Below are 17,264 nucleotides of genomic sequence, written 5' to 3' on the forward strand. Positions count from 1 at the left end.
TGAGCGTTTATGTGAGAAACAAGTGTAAACATAACATAACTCTTCGTTCCCACCTGATATGGCTCTGGAAACCTGCTCGAGCCAGCAGGCACTGGTGGTGGGGAGCCCGGAAGCAGCCCAGGCACAAGGTGCAGAAACATGGCGTGGACGTCGGCAGGGGCACCCTCACCCAGGATCTGGTACCATAGCAGGAAGAAACGCACACCTTCCCTGCGCAGCTGCCATTGGATGAAATCACACATTAAATTCATTTACTCATTTACTGCAAACATTTTATTTTCGAATCCACCCTTTCACATCTGGGGCATATAGCAATCTACCTCTGAGACTAAGCTATATTATGGGGCAGTATTCTTGCACAACGAACAAAGGTCATAAATATGCAACACATAAATTAAGCCCATCATTTTACAAGGCCATTTCAATTTATGCAATCCTTCTGCATAAGAGGAAGCTATAGATAAGGATCTCTTACCTAAACATATGGGAGTGTAAAAATTGCTTTTCTTCACAACCACTGCACAAATTTTCACGATGTTTGCTGCACTGAAGAGAGATTAAACCTGCCAACTAGAGAGTTGCTAGAACTAAATTTTCTCTCTCAAATACAACAAATTTCATTCAAGTTAGTTCAGCAGTTGTCTCATAAAAGCATTTCTGTGTTTTACATACACGTGGATAGGGAAATCAGAGTTGGCCTCGAGCTAAAGCTTCCTCCTAAGGCTGTAAGTGTGAAAGACTTTTCTCCGCAAGAATTAAAGATGTCAGAGTAGGAGCTCACTGGCACCTCAATTTCACATGCGGCTAGTTTGTTTGTAGTGCCCAAAAAGCAGTAAGAATAATGTGCGCAATTGCATGACAGAGGCTTTTGACTATTTGTAGAGCCATAATAGACAATTGAAAACCAGATTAATGTCACAGCAGCAAAATCGAAATATTGTGCCTAAAGTGAGGGGAATTCGACACGAAATGCACAAAGTAAACAAAGTAAACTGTTCCATAATTTTTTTCGCACACCAACGCATGAAAAGAAGGTGAACAGAGGGGCCCGATTTTCATTAGTCGCAATCATGTGACGCCAACAGACACCGAGGGCAAGAAAAGCGCAAGGAAAATTATTTGCAGTTTTTAACTGAAGTGTAGAAATTATAAGTTACAGAGAGACTAAAATGGACAAAAACAAAAAGACAACTTTGCGCCAGTGGTGGCCAACAAGCGTTGGCCGACGGGTGTTCTCACATTTGCAATTTTGGACATTTGTGTATGTGTGCACAATCTGACCCTGGGAGTGTGAGCCAGGGCTACTCATGGCCATGGCAGCGGAATTTTTACAGCCCTTGCGTTTTTAGCTGCCCCGTCCACATTTATGGTACATTCGACTGGTTCCTACCACACTCAAACTTGGGTTTCCAGCGGTGCAGAACCCTCTCCAAATTGAGGCCAGTGAAAGCCTGCCCCAGCCGAACAGGCAGCTGCTCTCAGAGCAACCGGTGCAGCCACGAGACAGAGTTTCTGTCCGATTACAGTCGCGCTCCCAGCTTGAAGGCGAGTGTGCCTCCGACCACTCCGAGCTCAAGCACAGCACTTTGAATGAACCCGTCGAATATGTTTAGAGTGCTCAATTTCAACCAGCCAAATGTATACTGCATCTTAAGAGCACTCTAGAGCCCTTCAAGGCAACTAGTTGAATGTACCCTTAATTTTTTTCACAGCAGTGGGATGAAAGGTGCATACCCTTAAAGAGTTTCCTGGGTGCAGGAATTTTCGGAGGATGATGCGGACACTGTGCCACTGCCATCGCTGAGCCAGCAGTTCAGGAAGCAGCACCAGAATTCTCTGAAACAATGTACACGTCAGAAGCATTCATTAGTTGGGTCTCTGGGAGAAAAACAGTACGCCCTGTCCTTACACGTTTAGTATATACCCACCCTCCCTTTTTTTTACAGTAAGTGCATTTGAAAGGTTTTCAGTTTATTGTCTCTGTTGAGTATGAATTTCATCTTTCTATATGAATCATACAAGTGTCGCAATTTCAGGGGGAGGGGGGAGGGGGAGGCTAAATGCTTATTGCCTGACGAGGCCTTCCCTGCTGGTGACAGAGCGCACTCAACAAGCTGGCATGAAAATGCTTACAAAGTTGCAATAAATGCAATAGAAATTGCCACATGTGGCATGCAAATAATCCCAGAGGATAATCTTTCATTTCTATAACACATAAGCAACACAATATAACATGTAAATGTGCACAGTTCAGCACCAAAGTCACTAAAACATTTCATTATGTTACACACATGGAAATTCTCACATATATCTATATAGGTTTGTAACTGACACTTCTTTTTTTCTTTTGTCTGCTGGCTTGGCATTCTCTGACAATTTTCAGGTTTTTTCACAGTTTAATTTTGAGTGCCACTGCCAAGACATTTTGTGTGCTGTATTTTTGCAATACTGCTACTTAAATTTTCTGTTGTCCTTGCCTCAGTTTTGCTAAGTGATGCTGAAGTGATAGGATTTAGGTAGCACCTTTAACACCCGTCAACTAGGTGCCTCCATGAAGACCTGAAAGGTACTTGAAAGAAACTTTTGTGAAAAGCCTAGTAATCACAGGAATGCTAATACGAGTGCATCACCTTATTCACGTGATCATGTCAACATACCAGGTGCTTTTTTATAAACCGAATAGAATTTTTTTTAAATGCCTGTGGCAGATATTACAATTCTACTTCTGCTGCTGAATTACCCCAAGAGGCAGATGTTATTTTCCTGAGAAGTTAATATGCATAAGCTAACTAACAAAATTTAACTCATTAACTTATTAAGTAATCATTTAGGGCACATATAGAAATCTATGAAATCAAGCCTTGGTGCTCTCAAGGTATATTCACTAGGGACAAATTTAGACACCGGCGCCAGTTCTGAGTAAAGCACTGTCAAACAGAGTAAAAATGCACTGTTGTTCCATTCATATTTTTATCAAAACACCTTTTTTGAAGCACAAGCCACCGAAGCTCAAGAATAAGTGCAATACCAATTTATTTCATCACACACTTCGGGAATGAACATCTCAAAAATTTGTGTCATCCCCTGATTCTTTTCCAAATGGATTGCCATGCAAGCCCACCAGCTACAATTCTTAAATTGCAACATGTCCCTTAAGGTGATTAGTTACAAAGGTTATTAGTAATGTAAAACTACAATGAAAAAAAAAATAGAGATTAGCAATGCAATTCAGAGATGTATGTGTTGAAATTGTTGTGAAGAACTATTCTACAACTGGTGAAGACTAATTCAGTTGACTTTTTATGTGCCAGTGCTATAATTATGCTATTACAGGAACAATAAATGAGCACTCTGGGATAATTTCAACCACCTTGTATATCGTTACTATGCCACCTTGTATATCGTTACCATACATGTTTAACCCGCCGTGGTTGCTCAGTGGCTATGGTGTTGGGCTGCTGAGCACGAGGTCGCGGGATCGAATCCCGGCCACGGCGGCCGCATTTCGATGGGGGCGAAATGCGAAAACACCCGTGTGCTTAGAATAGGTGCACGTTAAAGAACCCCAGGTGGTCAAAATTTCCGGAGTCCTCCACTACGGCGTGCCTCATAATCAGAAAGTGGTTTTGGCACGTAAAACCCCAAATATTACCATACATGTTTAAAAAGCAACACCCAAGCATTTTTGCATTCCACCCCCACAGAAATGTAAGCTTATAAAATATCCGCTCCTGCCAATCATACCTCAAATATGTATTTCACATTGTCCAGCTCTTCCTTTTGAGTCTTGTGCACTGTGAAGCGAAGAACAAAATCAAGTGTCACAACTCGAACTGGTCAAGATTAAATATCTGCTGCAAAAATAAACAGGAGTGCCACAAACCTCTCTGTCTAAGCATCCCCTCCAATGAGGTAAAGACATCATGAAAGATGCAGTAAATGTGGCTGTAGTTGATCTCAAAGAACGTCTTCGCCTCTGCAGTTTCCACATTGTCTGCAAATGAATGATTTAACGAAGTTGTCAAAAAGTGACAACTGCCACTACAGTAATAGAAACCACAACGAAGGAGCAATACTAAGTAGAAAGTGTAAGCACATATTGTAGTAGAGGTGCAAGAATATTTCTAATAGTGTGCTATTTGATTAAATTTTTGAACCGAATAGTCACTATTCATAAATACAAATATTTTTTAAATAGTTTTCCAATTTGAAATCATCAACATTGCACAATCATTGGTGCAAAATTGCGATAAATCTCATCCTGGCACTGCTATAGTAAGCATAAAACAAAAAAGGTTGCCTGGTGGAGCTCGCTACGTTGCTCAGGAACCAGACACTTCTGGCTAAACCCCGATCATTCGCACTCACCATACAGTGGCGAGAATGTGAACACCTTGTTTGTTCTCAATGCTGTATTTGTGCTCTTAATAAACAACACTTCACAACATTCAATGTAATCACAGAAACTTGCTAATGTTGTGAATGTGCGAGGATGAGGACATAACTTTATAATAATGGTGAAAACAGCTGTTAAATTTTCGAAAACTATTAGAAATATATTCAATTTGATTTAGTCTCAAAAATGACTATTCGCATACACCTACATCGTAGCATATAACAACATTTTTTTTTTTTTGACCATCACATTTATAATGTGGGCTTACTGTGTTGTCGATGGTGTCAAAGTACTGCAAGTTCATGCATTCGACATATGTAGAAAGATGGCTCACAAGTGCAGGGGTGCACAATTATTATACATGCAGCTTTTCCATTTGCGTTCTCCAGCAGTTATACCATTGTTCACAGTTTATTGGTGTTCACATTTTTTTCTTTAGATAACATACTATGTGCAACTATACACATTCAAGTGTGTAACATATCTATCCATTTCAAGCAAGAAATTATGATACACCACGCAGATTATTTGACAAGCTCCGTGAGTTATCACAAAGTCGGAACCCAAACACGACAGAAGTGTGTGTTTACTACACAAGCGGAAGTGCAAGCGGCTCGTGCAAAACCAGCAATGCAGCCGGCATGCATTTGTGTATAGCCGTCCGTAGACTAAAGAATCGGTCGGGATGACAACGTAAACAAAAAATGTTGCTGTCTGCTAAGCGCAAACATTACGCAAACAGACAAACTGCCTCCAGCGCATAAAGCCGCTTCCGTCACGGTCCCACAGAGCGGAATGCGCATACGCGTACTCTCGCAAAGCACGCCCAGACGCAAATTTACCGTTTGAACAGGAATCGTGCGACGCGCTCGACCCGTGCTATGAATTTTTAATCGCTTGACGTGCGAAGCACGGTCGCTGCACGTTCCCGTGTAACCTGTTGACTCGCCCGCCACCAAGAGATCCACCGCGTCAGAAAGTGCTTTTTAGCTTGTTATTTTTTTTTCAAGAAATTGCTTGATGCGGACGCGTATGTAAATTATCGACCGAAAAGCTTCGGGTCGCAGTGGCACGCAATCTGCCAGCAAAAACACGAAACGAAGCCCCACTCGTGGAGCAGCGGACCAGGAAAACCGCAGAATCCAGGTTACTAACCTCATCTTCCGATCCGCTAGTGCGATACCTTACTTTTTTATTTTTTCTCCTTTCTTAATTGCAAGACTAAATTTACTCGGCCTCCGTGACAACTAGTGGCACGGGAGAAAGCGATGACGAAGGGTTGGAAACAGCCCAGCATCGCCGATCTGCAAAAATTCCACGTTTCACGCGGACGTCGGGGGCTCGTCGCGCAAAGCGATGCCGCGAATCCGCCCACTAGTCAGCACGCGATAAACAGCCCACGGGCGATACAGGTCAAGGTGGCATCTTTAACGGTTTGCGGTAGTTGGATCCCTCTTCGCCTCGCCATCGATACAACGCGGTGTGGTCGCTGGTATGGCAGAAACAGGGTCCCGTTCACGAGCGGTGTTTGACAGCCATACGGGCGATTTTAAGCCTGACCGCCCATCGCTCGGGACGGTGGCGAAACTTCTCAGGCAGCGGCATGTCGCTCGCCGATCAACTGCGGCGAAAAAAAACAGCAGAAGCAGGTGCACCATACGTGCGACATTTTCACGCCTCTTGCGAAAAGCCTCCGTTGCGTAAAGCCCGAAAAAGAGAAAACACAGAGGGCACAGTTACCTAGGTAGACCCGAAGGTGTTTGAGTCGACTGAGGGAGTCTCGCTTGGGTTCGAGCACCTTTTGCGCCGACTTCCTGACGTCGACGTGCTGTTTCTTAATGAACATTGTTCACCGCACTCGCAGACGCTGCCGACACTGCACTAAAACGAGCCGGGCAAGCGCACATCATCCCGCTAGCAGGGGCAGATCGCGCTAGCATCCGACAACAGCTCCAGCATGGACACCCCGCAACAACCCCGCACGGCAAACTTCACCACCACGCATACCAGGCTTAGCCTGGACCTCAGGGCGCTTCCAGTCAGGTGTTGCTTTTTGGCATTCGTGCTTGACTTCCGGCTACGGCTGCCTGCTGCGCCTCCGTATGCCTCCAGGCGCGTCCTCATTCCCGAGCAAATTACCGCGCCGCAGTCAGCTGGAGGCGGCAGCACCGTTCAACGCAAAGTGGCGCGCTTTGGCTTCATTCACACTCGTTCAAACACAGAATACATATAATAGGCTGCAACTATCATAGCGGGCTTACGTGTTCTAGGGTTTACCGTTTTGCACATTAAGGCATTTTGCGCATTCGAGCACATCAGAACAATTAGACGTATCTTCTGTTGTCAAAAGAAACTAATAATTTGGTAGGGCTAAAAACGGTCTTGTACCGTGCGGATTAACTATTCCTTATCAAAAATTGCGCCATCCTTAAAATCCATTAGCGACGAACGCACTTCTACTTTGCTCGTGCTCAATTTAAACTGACCCGCACATAATACACCAATGAGCTATGCTCTATAGTCAAACAACTAGGAAACGGTGAAAACATGTGGCAGTGCCTTGCTTCGTTCTTAAACACAAATAAAATTCGTGTAATGGAGCGGCATTACATATGATTGAATACGTCGTCTTTATTTCACTGGCCCATCACTTCATAACCTTATTTTACGCACGTGCGCAGACTCTGGGCACGCACACACACACACACACACACACACACACACACACACACGCACATTCGGTGGAGAACCCGTATTGATTTTTCTTCCAGAGCGCATCCCGACCACTTGGGCAGAATGGGTGTCCTGGCAAGCATCAAATGACATGATAAAATGCGACAGGGGCGCACGCCGTATTGACGCGCCAAGGTAAATGTTTTGGGTGTTATGCAGATTGCCATTTATATGAAAATACTTTTAAGACGTACGCAGTCATGCACTTCTTAAATTGAGTGTGTACAAGTACGTGTGTTTCATGTTGTAGACTGCTAGCCATATATATCAGTGTTTTCGAAAGCCGGAACGGTTTACTCGAATCCTTTCGACTTGTTATGCGTAAAATTAAAGCAACTTGCCTTAACAAACAATTCTCGTGGCGATAGCTTGGGTGGCTTCACTGCAGTGCTTCACTTCATGCAGTGAAACCCACTTACAAGCTGGATGGGTAAGTTGGCTTTACCACGTAGAGGGTGATAATGTGAAAAAGCCGGAGTTTCAGACAACTGTTGTGTGCGCTCATTTCTGAGGCTATCGTTTGTAACTAAACACAAATATCGGAGATAGCCAAAATCAAACATGAACTTGTGAAGCTTCTCGGGAATTCAGCACCAGTGGAACGCGCTAAGCTCCTTCGGGCTGCTGTTTCATTTGATTTATCTCTTCTTTTATAGATAAAGATGCCTTGGTTGCTACTTGGAACTGCTGTCTTGGAATTGATATGCCTGGGCACAACTGTAGACTCCGCTATTATTCGTGAGTATTTCCTCGAAGCCTTCATTCTCAAAGCTTAGGAATGCATGTACGCGGAATCGAGGGTGTCCGAATCACCGCAACAGATCGTCAGCTGCAGCTGACGCTGACGATCTAGAGCTTTGGTGATAAAGAGTGGCATATAGAACTTCGGATATAGAGCTTTCAGTGAACACCCTTAGTAGACAGTACGCCTTGTCGTTCATTGCTATAACCCAGGAGACAAAGGTTTAAGGGCACTCCCTCGCGAAATATGCTGTCTTCGGACAGCGTTGGTTTTGTGTTCGACAGTTGGCACTCCAGTAGAATACAAGTAAATGGAGGTTCTGCCTATATATGCTTTCGGAGCGGCGTCATGTGCTACAGACACAAATTCTTCAAGAGCTTCAGCCACTCGCAAAAAGTCCACTAAAAATTTTGAGACAGACTTACGCAATTCTGTATATATATGATGTGAGATTAGCGATATATAGATTCTTCTTTTTTTTTTGCTTTTTAGCTGAGAAGATGACCAACTCGAGTGACAGACATTAGAGATTTCCAGTTGCAAAATAAATGTATAATACTTCATGCATATTTATTTTGCATGTGGAAGTGCCACTTGGTAAACCGCTTGTTACTTGCTAAGTCGCTTGTGAATGAAGAAAAATAAGTCCTTAACAGACTGCATTTGAACTACGAGTCACTATATCGAGTTAAAACGTGGTGGTTACATGTATGCGCATGTCGTTTTTATCTGTTAATTTTTTGTTAATAATTACTGAGTGCTGGACCTGTGCAGGCGGTGTCCTTGTCCAGTTCATGTTAAAGCTTTTTTTTTTACCAGTCATTAACTTATTTTTTTTCCTTGTATCTCAGAAAAGCGCCTCATTGGAACGGCTTGCAACACAACGGCGCAATGCCAGGCACTTCTACCAAAAAGCCAATGCATATATTCAAGCTGCTTTTGTATAGGTGGCCACTACTACAGCTGGAGAAACAACAGCTGCATCCCACGTAAGTTCCCTTGATTTGTACGCATGCGGTGAATAAGATGCACGCGCATTGATTATTCGTCTGCTGCTCAAGTGTCCTGCTGCACATTCTCTAGAAAATGTCAATGTAATACGGGTTATCGATAAACATTGCACGTGGATATAACGAACTGTGGGATATAATGGAGTAAATGTGAAAATATTCTTAATATTAACGTGCTACAAATTCGCTTATAACGAATATCGGGTATAACGAAGTAAATGTTAAATGTCAAGCCGATATCAACATGTTATAGACATGTGCTTATAACGAATATCGGATATAATGAATGCATTTTCGTGTCAGATCGTACTTTGTTATAGTGAGGTTCAACATATATTGCATATATTGCATATATATATATTGCATAATTACACAATTCAAGAGGAAGGCGCGAAGGGTCTGACTGAGTGGCGGAAGTAAAGAGTTTTTAAGAGAGAACACCTAGGCGATATTCGTCAATGAGCATGTATCGCCAGACAATAAGCGGTTGTCCTCCAGGGCGCTTGCCTTGAAGAAGGGAAAAGGGTGGCAATTCATCTGGGCGGAAAATTGTCAGATCAAGGTGCGGAAATCTCCTGACAGTCGGGTATTTCACGTCACTTCTGATCCTTATCTATCTATTATTACCTAACCTTGCATAAGCCTTCGAATCTTCAATCTTTAAGTTGTGTCCAACGGCTTCGTGCTTTTTACCTGAAGCACTTGAGGCTTATTTTTCATCACCCTGCCGTTCACTAATCTATTTCAATGTGCAAAGCATGCAAAAAAACGCGGATGGCATTACAAATTTTTATCATCTACCCGTCATAATTTCTCTGTTATTTATGTCAGTGAAACCTGGCTCTGTACATCTCACAATAACTTGTATAGCTTTCCTTCGTACTCTTCTGAATACTGCCATGGCGATAACAGTAATCATGGTGGTGCTGCTATTTCTGTATTCTCCGAGTTGCGTTTCCAGAGGCACTCTGACTTGACACTCAACATGGCAAACTGTGAATCTGATTGGGTCAAATTTCAAGATACATTTGTTTCACAAGATAAGAATAACCTAATAGTTGGTTGCATCTATCGTTTACCTTCATAATCTGGAAGTGCGTTTGGCTTGCTCTATGTGATTTGCTGTATAAATTACCATTCAAGCAGAAAAATGTCATTATCATGGAATATATTAATATTAACCTTTTAGATACATCAAACTCACTACTTAATGATTATGTTAGCTGCCTAAATGGGTTTGGATATAAAAAGCTAATTACTTTTTCAACTCGTTGTCCCATAAGTAAACAGGGCACTCTTATTGACCACATATTATCTGATCTTCTTATAATCCTGACTGTGATGTCGTTGAAGCTTCAATAACCGATCATTGCCTAACATTCGTGCATTTATCTTCTACTGCTGGCACTATCGATACAAATTTCACCAGGAAGAAGTTTAGTACATCAATATTTATTGAATTAATTACCACTTCTGACTGGTCCCCAGTAGTGTCATGTGATAACCTTGAAACTGCCTATAACATATTTTCAAAAATAATTTCCAATGCTATTGCACATTCTACAGTAGCAATGAATTGTACAAAAACGTTTTCAGCTCCTCGTAACACATGGTTATCCAGTAGTTTGCTAAATTGTTTATGCAACAAAAGATAACTTTTATGAAAAAAATAAACTGCTGTTTAACACTGCACTTCACGAAAGGTATAACAAATATTCTAACTTATTAGAAAAATGACTCAAACAGGCTAAAACTAGGTATTATGAAAATGAAATTAAGTGTGCCGGCAAAGATGTAAAAGATTAATGGAAAGTATTAAACAGTTTTTAGCTCTTTCCTTCGTCCCGCGGCACCTGAAGACATAGTCACAGTCATTTCCAGTCTAAAAAACACAGGGCCTGGTCTTGGAACTTCAGCTCATCTCTCATAAAGATGATAGTGTACTTAATATCTGAAATATTCTGTCACATAGTGAACCTTATCTTTCAGACAGGAATGCATCCAAGGTCTTTAAAAAAGGCCTAAATAATCCCCATTTTCAAGAAGGGAGATAAGTGTCTAACATCTAACTACCATCCTATTGCTATACTTTCGTTCTTTATTAAAATTGTCGAAAAAAAATTGTAATATGTTTATCAAGTTATTTATAAAAATTTTGCATCCTAATGGGCACCCTAAACAGTTTCACAGATTGGTCCCAAATTGAAAAGGCTTTTCACGCCTTCATGTTGGGTGTAGCTCATATGAGAGAAACGCATGGAACATGCACCTAAGATGTGTGTCGAAATTAGAAGTCATGCAATTTTATAGTGTCCACATGGAATTGATTTTTCCATTCTCCATATTTGCATGTTTCCTCTGTTCCACCTTTGGATCAATCAACAGTCATGCTCCTTGGTGAGAACTGCACACACGACAACGAGTGCAGCTCCCACCTCATGTGCAGTGCCCAGCGGTGCACCTGCATGCCGGGATACAAACAGGTCAAGGATTGGTGCGAACCAACGCAGATGCAAGATGGTACGCATGCAGATATTCTTCCATCTTTCAAAAACAATGGGCCGTCACATTTTGTTTTACGCTCCTGCTGCCCAAGCTGTAATAGTTTCCATCGCTCATTTCTTAGGGTGGTATTCAGAAGCTGAAATAGATTATAAGTGACAAAGAACGATAGTCCCATCATACAACATGCAAACACACTCCAAGAAGTGAAAGAAGGCATCTTACTTTTGCATACAGATGTACACTCACCCACAAAAGTTTACGGACCACGGGATGTTGCAAAACGTTCAATTCTCGAGCAGCCTGTAGCAGTAGCCAGTAATACTGTATAATAATATGTTCCTAGCATATTCTAGTGGAGGCCCGAGATGCAAATACTAGGCTGCGTTGTGAGAATGTGGAAATATTCTGCTTTTTCTCAGATTTCGTGGTCCGTAATATTCTGTGGCCGGGTGTACATATGTATGTTTCAACAGCTAGTTTCCCTAATGTTTACAATACCAGGAAATACAGGTAGCCAGTATATTAAGTGACAACGTACCATCTGCTCACTGTGCTGTTATTACTAGTAAGTTCCTTATTGATCAAATCTACAAGGTTGGGTTGTTGAGCTGCTGTGGTCCAAGCAGCCATGCAATTCACGAGTGTCATATTAGCATGTATCAGCGCACATGGAATTCTTGCTGACAACTGTGAAGTCTATTGGAAATATGTGGTATAATCTATGCAACTGGTTCAAGAAACAAAAGAACACAGGACATTGTGAGATGTCTTTCTATGGCCATGTCTATTCCTAAAGAGGAGAGGGAACATCTCTTCTGAGTGACTTCTCCCTGTGGCAACGCTGCACTATTAACTGGAGGTGAATTTACAAGGAATGCGTTGCAAGGTTACAGCTGGGTCAGTATAACATAATGATTCCTTAATTAGCTTGATTTTATTTCTTTCTCATCCACCATTCATGATCAGCTGATCCTAGTGGTAACAAAGGCGCAGCATCGTTGAGACCACTGAGGAGAATAATTGGAATAAAAGTGTTACGTTATTCTTGCCCTGCAGTCACACCTGTTTGTGCACAAGAAGAAAGGGGTTTAACCGAGGGGTCCGATATTTATTATATAGTCATATCATAAGCCAGCAAACACTGGAACCAAGGACAACATAATGGAAATTACTTGTGCTTAATAAATGAAATAAAGAAATGATAAATTAATGGAAATGAAATTGGATGAAGAAAACAATTTGCCCAAGGTGGGGAATGTTCCCACAACCTTCGCATTACGGTAGAGCATCGCATGCATAATGCGAAGGTTGTGGGATCGTTCCCCAGCTACGGCAAGTTGTTTTTTCATCCACTGTTTGATGGCTTCTTATATGACTGTTTGTGCATAGTAGGATTGTACTTGCATCGAGTCCTACAGCATCTGAGGAGGCTGCATAATCTAAACATGTGATAATGATAGTAACAAGTACTCATTTGTGCGTATCTTTATGCAGACACTGAGCGGTTTATGGAGTTCCCACAGGAACAACCCAACCTGCTAGTTGTCATACTTAAGGGACTTGGTATCATTGCCCTCAAGGTGTCCCTCTTCTACCTGCTGGCAAAGTAAGTATCTCGTGGCAGGTGCAGCAGGCTTTGTCTCATGCACTGTTTTTCCGATGTCTTGGATGTTTAAATTAAATGCCGCTATTTCTTCAATAAAACAGCAGTATATACTTCACAATGCCAACATGAACACTCATGCCAGAATCAAACAAGAGAGCCAAAAATGTTTATTTAAAGAAAAATCAAAATACAGAAAGAAAGCTAATTTTCATGAAGTTTCTGCTAGGGTGTCCAGACTAATTTCTTCCCTTGCTCTTCAGTAGGTATAAGGGCAAGTTGTTTGAGAATTAAGAATGCCTGTCCTGTTGATTGTTTTTTTGCATCATCTTTGTTTGCTTGATAGTTACATGAGTGTACATTTCTTTACACGAGTCAGTGTTCAGTAGACATTATAATAAAGTATTCAACGGTCAAAAATGCCAGTCATGCCTCATGAAACCACACATGTGGTGGAACGAACTAATGGGCTTCGGATTCACAAACTAGATTTCCACCCACACGCCACTCCTCAAACAAATTGGGTGGAGAGAGGCAGCACACTTTTAATGGATTCTTACAGTGTGCCACTGAACATATGCAAGACCCAAAGCAATTGGATATTCACAGTAAGGCTCAACGCACCCCAACTCAGCAATAACAATGACCCATGTTCAATTTACTCAAGTGATTGATTGATTGATTGACGACCAGACAGGAGGATTGTGTCTGATGTCCCAAAGCAACACACGTACCGAGATGATATAGTGTAAGACTACACATCAAGTTACACCACATGTGTTTTTTGACATGTGCCACATCAGTTTTGTTTCTAAACAGTCACTATAAGATAACTTCAAGAAAATATCAGTGTAGGTGATTCTTATTCAATGTTCTGGGCATAGTTCTTTCTGCCCGCGAGGTAGGAGCATAACCTCCAGCAATGCTTATGTACCTTTCAGAGTGATGTGTTTCTCTTGCAATCACATGGTGAGTCAGCAAGAATATACTGCCGGCGAAATCTACAGCCCACCAACCAAGCCCTGTAAGACATCTACACTTCATTAAAAGAATTCCCTGTTATCTTCTCTTTATAACTGTGTGCGAACCTTCATGTAGAAAACGGTAGACATGGGACAGCAAAAATAAACTGTCATCCTATACCTTCCATTCTGAATGTAAGCACGGAGAAGCTGCCTTCCACATCTAACCATTGCATTTAAACAAAAGTGTGTTACTTGTGTTCGTGACATACCTATTCGTAATAATATAAATCAACTTTAATAGCGATTATGTCCTGGAACTTTGCTTGAGTCTTAGGAGTACATCTTGTACCAGAACTAATGTGATATTACAGGGCATGCTCAGAAACGAAGACAGAAGTGCAGGAACTTTTCCATCCTTCGAACAACGTAGATATAGATATAAATGACATTGACACGACATTGTCACAGTACTACCCTGATTATTGGTACAGTCAAAGTTAAGGCAACATGCACTGCCCTAGTGGTACACTGCAACTTCACAATTTCCCTGTTGAGGAGAAGCCCATTCATCAGTGTTACTCTCTAGTGTTGCATGAATGGGCATGAATTGGTACATTGACAACTTATGAAGAAAAAATGTAAGACATCCTGAACAAGTGTTTGCACACATCATGTAACCTTTTCTGTAATGTGTACCAATTAGGCATATTGTGCTTGTTAAAGCATGCATATCAACGCGTGTGCAGAGCTGTTTACTTCTTCCCTCAGCAACAATTAGCAATGGAGCCTCCAGAGTCATCGCCAGCTCCATCTTTGAGGGGAGCTGCACATGCACTCAATTACCATTTCTAGTGGGCATCTCCCGGTCACTGATGTTCTGCACATAAACGCAACAGCAAAAAGACAGAAAAAAAGAAGACAGAGAGAGAGAAAGAGCCTACACACAGCACTACAACAGAGGTTGAAAAAGCGATGATGCATGACATAATAGTCCTGCAACAGTGCATGACAAAAACAGGGTTGACAAAGTTTTACTTGCAGGTTCACAGGAACAACTGGCAGTTAGCATGCCATACCCCTCCACAATTGCAACCGGTGCGCAATACCAGGTGCCACTCTACGTAGACCAAATGGTAAGACCTTACTAGTCATAAGCTAAAGTACAAGTCACTGCTGTATTTGTCACTTTCTTCTTTGATTACATGATGTAATGTATGCAACAAGATGAGGATGAAAACGACATGAGGCGCACAAGGAGCTTGCTGTGTGTCTTGTCTTTTTGTCCTCGTTTGCCTGTACTGCTTGCATTGTGTCGCCTTGGCATCGTAACTAGCCCATTTCTTCAAGTTGGACAGCTCATTTGATCAGCTGCTGCCACTTTATACCAAATAATTGCTTTCGTGACCTGTTTCTCAGTTTGTTGACTTGATCATTATCATCATTAGCAATAGAAAGTCAAAGGGTCAAACAAACCTTCTTTTTGCAGGTGCAGTTCCCTAAGGAGCAGACGCCCAACTATACTGGAGAACAACCTACTACACCTCAGCCTGCTTTTCCAGCTTAAGCCCACATACATACAATGTGCCAAGTTGTTCTTGCATACCACTGCACTGATTTGAGGCAGGCTACCACTACAGCTAAACTGCTGGTTAACCTCTTTCACTAAAGCTGTATCACTTGAAATCATTCTACCAGCTGAGAATGCAGACATTCTGTCTTCCAATTTGTGCTTCTTCGTGCTCTCATCTATATGCAAGGCAACCAACGATTGTTTAGAGAGATAAATGCACATGTTTGATGTGTATAACAATGTCACGCATAGTGTGCTATTGTTGTTGCTGATAAATGATTCAAACTGTCATGCCAGGGCTGAATAGTAATAAATGTGGTCGCACATATTGAAGCTGCGCTGCGAACTGTGATGGACAGTGGAGGTCTCCAACTTAATTTTGACCGCATAAGTTGGATTCTGCTCATTCATGGGATTTGATGTCCCGAGGGCTATGAGAGTTGTCGTAGTGAGGGACTGAAAATTAATTTTAACCTGGGATTTTTTTTTAACGTACATGAAACCATGTTGCATTAGTGCTTTTGCATTGCGCGCTTGTTGCGATAGTGGAGGAATGTGGTAGCCATGTATGGTATGGTAACTATATATATGTAGCCACTGTGGCTAAGAACTGAATCTGCTGCATAACATGCTCAGCAGCAGAATGCCATAGCCTGCCATTGAACCACCATGGAAATTCCACCTGGTTTTCCTTTAAGTGCACCTAAATTTAAGCACATAAGCATTTTTGAATTTTGATTTTATTGTAATGCACCAATTACAATCGTGAGCCAAGTCCTCATGCTCGGCTGCAGAATACCATAGCCAGTGCAACAGATCAGGCACTGTCGACATGCTTTTCTTTATGAAGAAAGACTTCCAATTACAGAAAGGCTTGCTGAACAGAGCTTGTCCTTTGTCTAGCAAGTTTTTGTCGCAAAAAGCGCAGAGAACCTCGTGCAGTGACAGTTAACCACCTAGCTTCAACTTTTGCATCATTGACACTATCTAAATTCAGGGGTTTTACATGCCAAAATGATGATACGATTACAAAACACGTCATAGTTGGGGACTCCCAATTAGTTTTGACCGCCTGGAATTCTTTAATGTGCACACAATGCACGGTACAAAGGCATTGTTGCATTTTGATCCCATTGAAGTGCAGCCATCATGGCAAGTATCGCCACTATTAGGTGCTATCAACATGTCCAGACTACCAGGAAAAAGAAACTGCACTCACTCATTACAGAAAAAAATAAAAGTGCCACAAGATTAAAGCACTAACAATAGTACAGTACTACAAATTAGAGTCACTGGCAATTGTTTTCATAAACGTGAACATTCAATTGGACTAAGTCCAGATAGTTGAAGAAATTACATTAAATTGAAGGATTGTTGATAATGACCTCCAACGCGTAAAGCCCTCTTTCATACCTATCAAGCTTGTACATATGATATCACTTTTTTCATTCTGTGCTTTCATGCTGGCATTTTGTAAAGTAACTCTTTTAACTTTGCTTAAATATGTTTTGCACTCGTTTGTAAACCTCAACAGAAAAAGTAAAAAAATAAAGAAAGATATCTACACTTTGCTGTAATGTGTTGATTAACAAGTGTAGTCTTGCTGCTGTGCAGACAAACAAATATTTATTTAAGGGCAGAGTTCCAGACTCTTGTCACACCCAATGGAAAGCCCTGCACACGCCATTGCTACATGACTTGGCAAGTTTTGTAAAGCTTGCCACGGCTTTCTCAATTTGC

The 17,264-nt window shown here is 41.7% G+C and overlaps 2 protein-coding genes across 4 annotated transcripts in view; one reads left to right on the forward strand and one right to left on the reverse strand.

Annotated features, from left to right (window-relative positions):
• LOC135914349 (ral GTPase-activating protein subunit alpha-2) overlaps positions 1 to 6,453 on the reverse strand; it is an 84,275-nt gene extending 77,822 nt beyond the window's left edge. For 2 of the 3 annotated variants that reach the window (XM_065447151.2, XM_065447150.2), the window contains exons 1-5: positions 6,137 to 6,452; positions 3,884 to 3,994; positions 3,745 to 3,794; positions 1,735 to 1,836; positions 54 to 218 (exon numbers count right to left, since the gene is read on the reverse strand). In XM_065447151.2, the coding sequence (XP_065303223.2) occupies positions 54 to 218; positions 1,735 to 1,836; positions 3,745 to 3,794; positions 3,884 to 3,994; positions 6,137 to 6,242 (534 nt within the window). In that variant the 5' untranslated portion in view covers positions 6,243 to 6,452. Of the gene's footprint in view, positions 1 to 53; positions 219 to 1,734; positions 1,837 to 3,744; positions 3,795 to 3,883; positions 3,995 to 6,136 lie in introns of all 3 variants that reach the window. The other variant, XM_065447152.2, reaches the window with a different exon arrangement.
• A 692-nt stretch (positions 6,454 to 7,145) lies between these two features.
• On the forward strand, positions 7,146 to 17,090 carry LOC135914356 (uncharacterized). The gene is made up of 8 exons (XM_065447159.2): positions 7,146 to 7,264; positions 7,786 to 7,867; positions 8,723 to 8,860; positions 11,267 to 11,401; positions 12,881 to 12,992; positions 13,931 to 14,013; positions 14,996 to 15,087; positions 15,441 to 17,090. The coding sequence occupies exons 2-8, from the start codon at positions 7,792 to 7,794 to the stop codon at positions 15,516 to 15,518; spliced, it is 714 nt and encodes a 237-aa protein (XP_065303231.2). The 5' UTR covers positions 7,146 to 7,264; positions 7,786 to 7,791; the 3' UTR covers positions 15,519 to 17,090.
• Positions 17,091 to 17,264: the final 174 nt, after the last annotated feature.

Source organism: Dermacentor albipictus, chromosome 7, assembly GCF_038994185.2.
Source record: "Dermacentor albipictus isolate Rhodes 1998 colony chromosome 7, USDA_Dalb.pri_finalv2, whole genome shotgun sequence".
Classification (NCBI taxonomy): Eukaryota; Metazoa; Arthropoda; class Arachnida; order Ixodida; family Ixodidae; genus Dermacentor; species Dermacentor albipictus.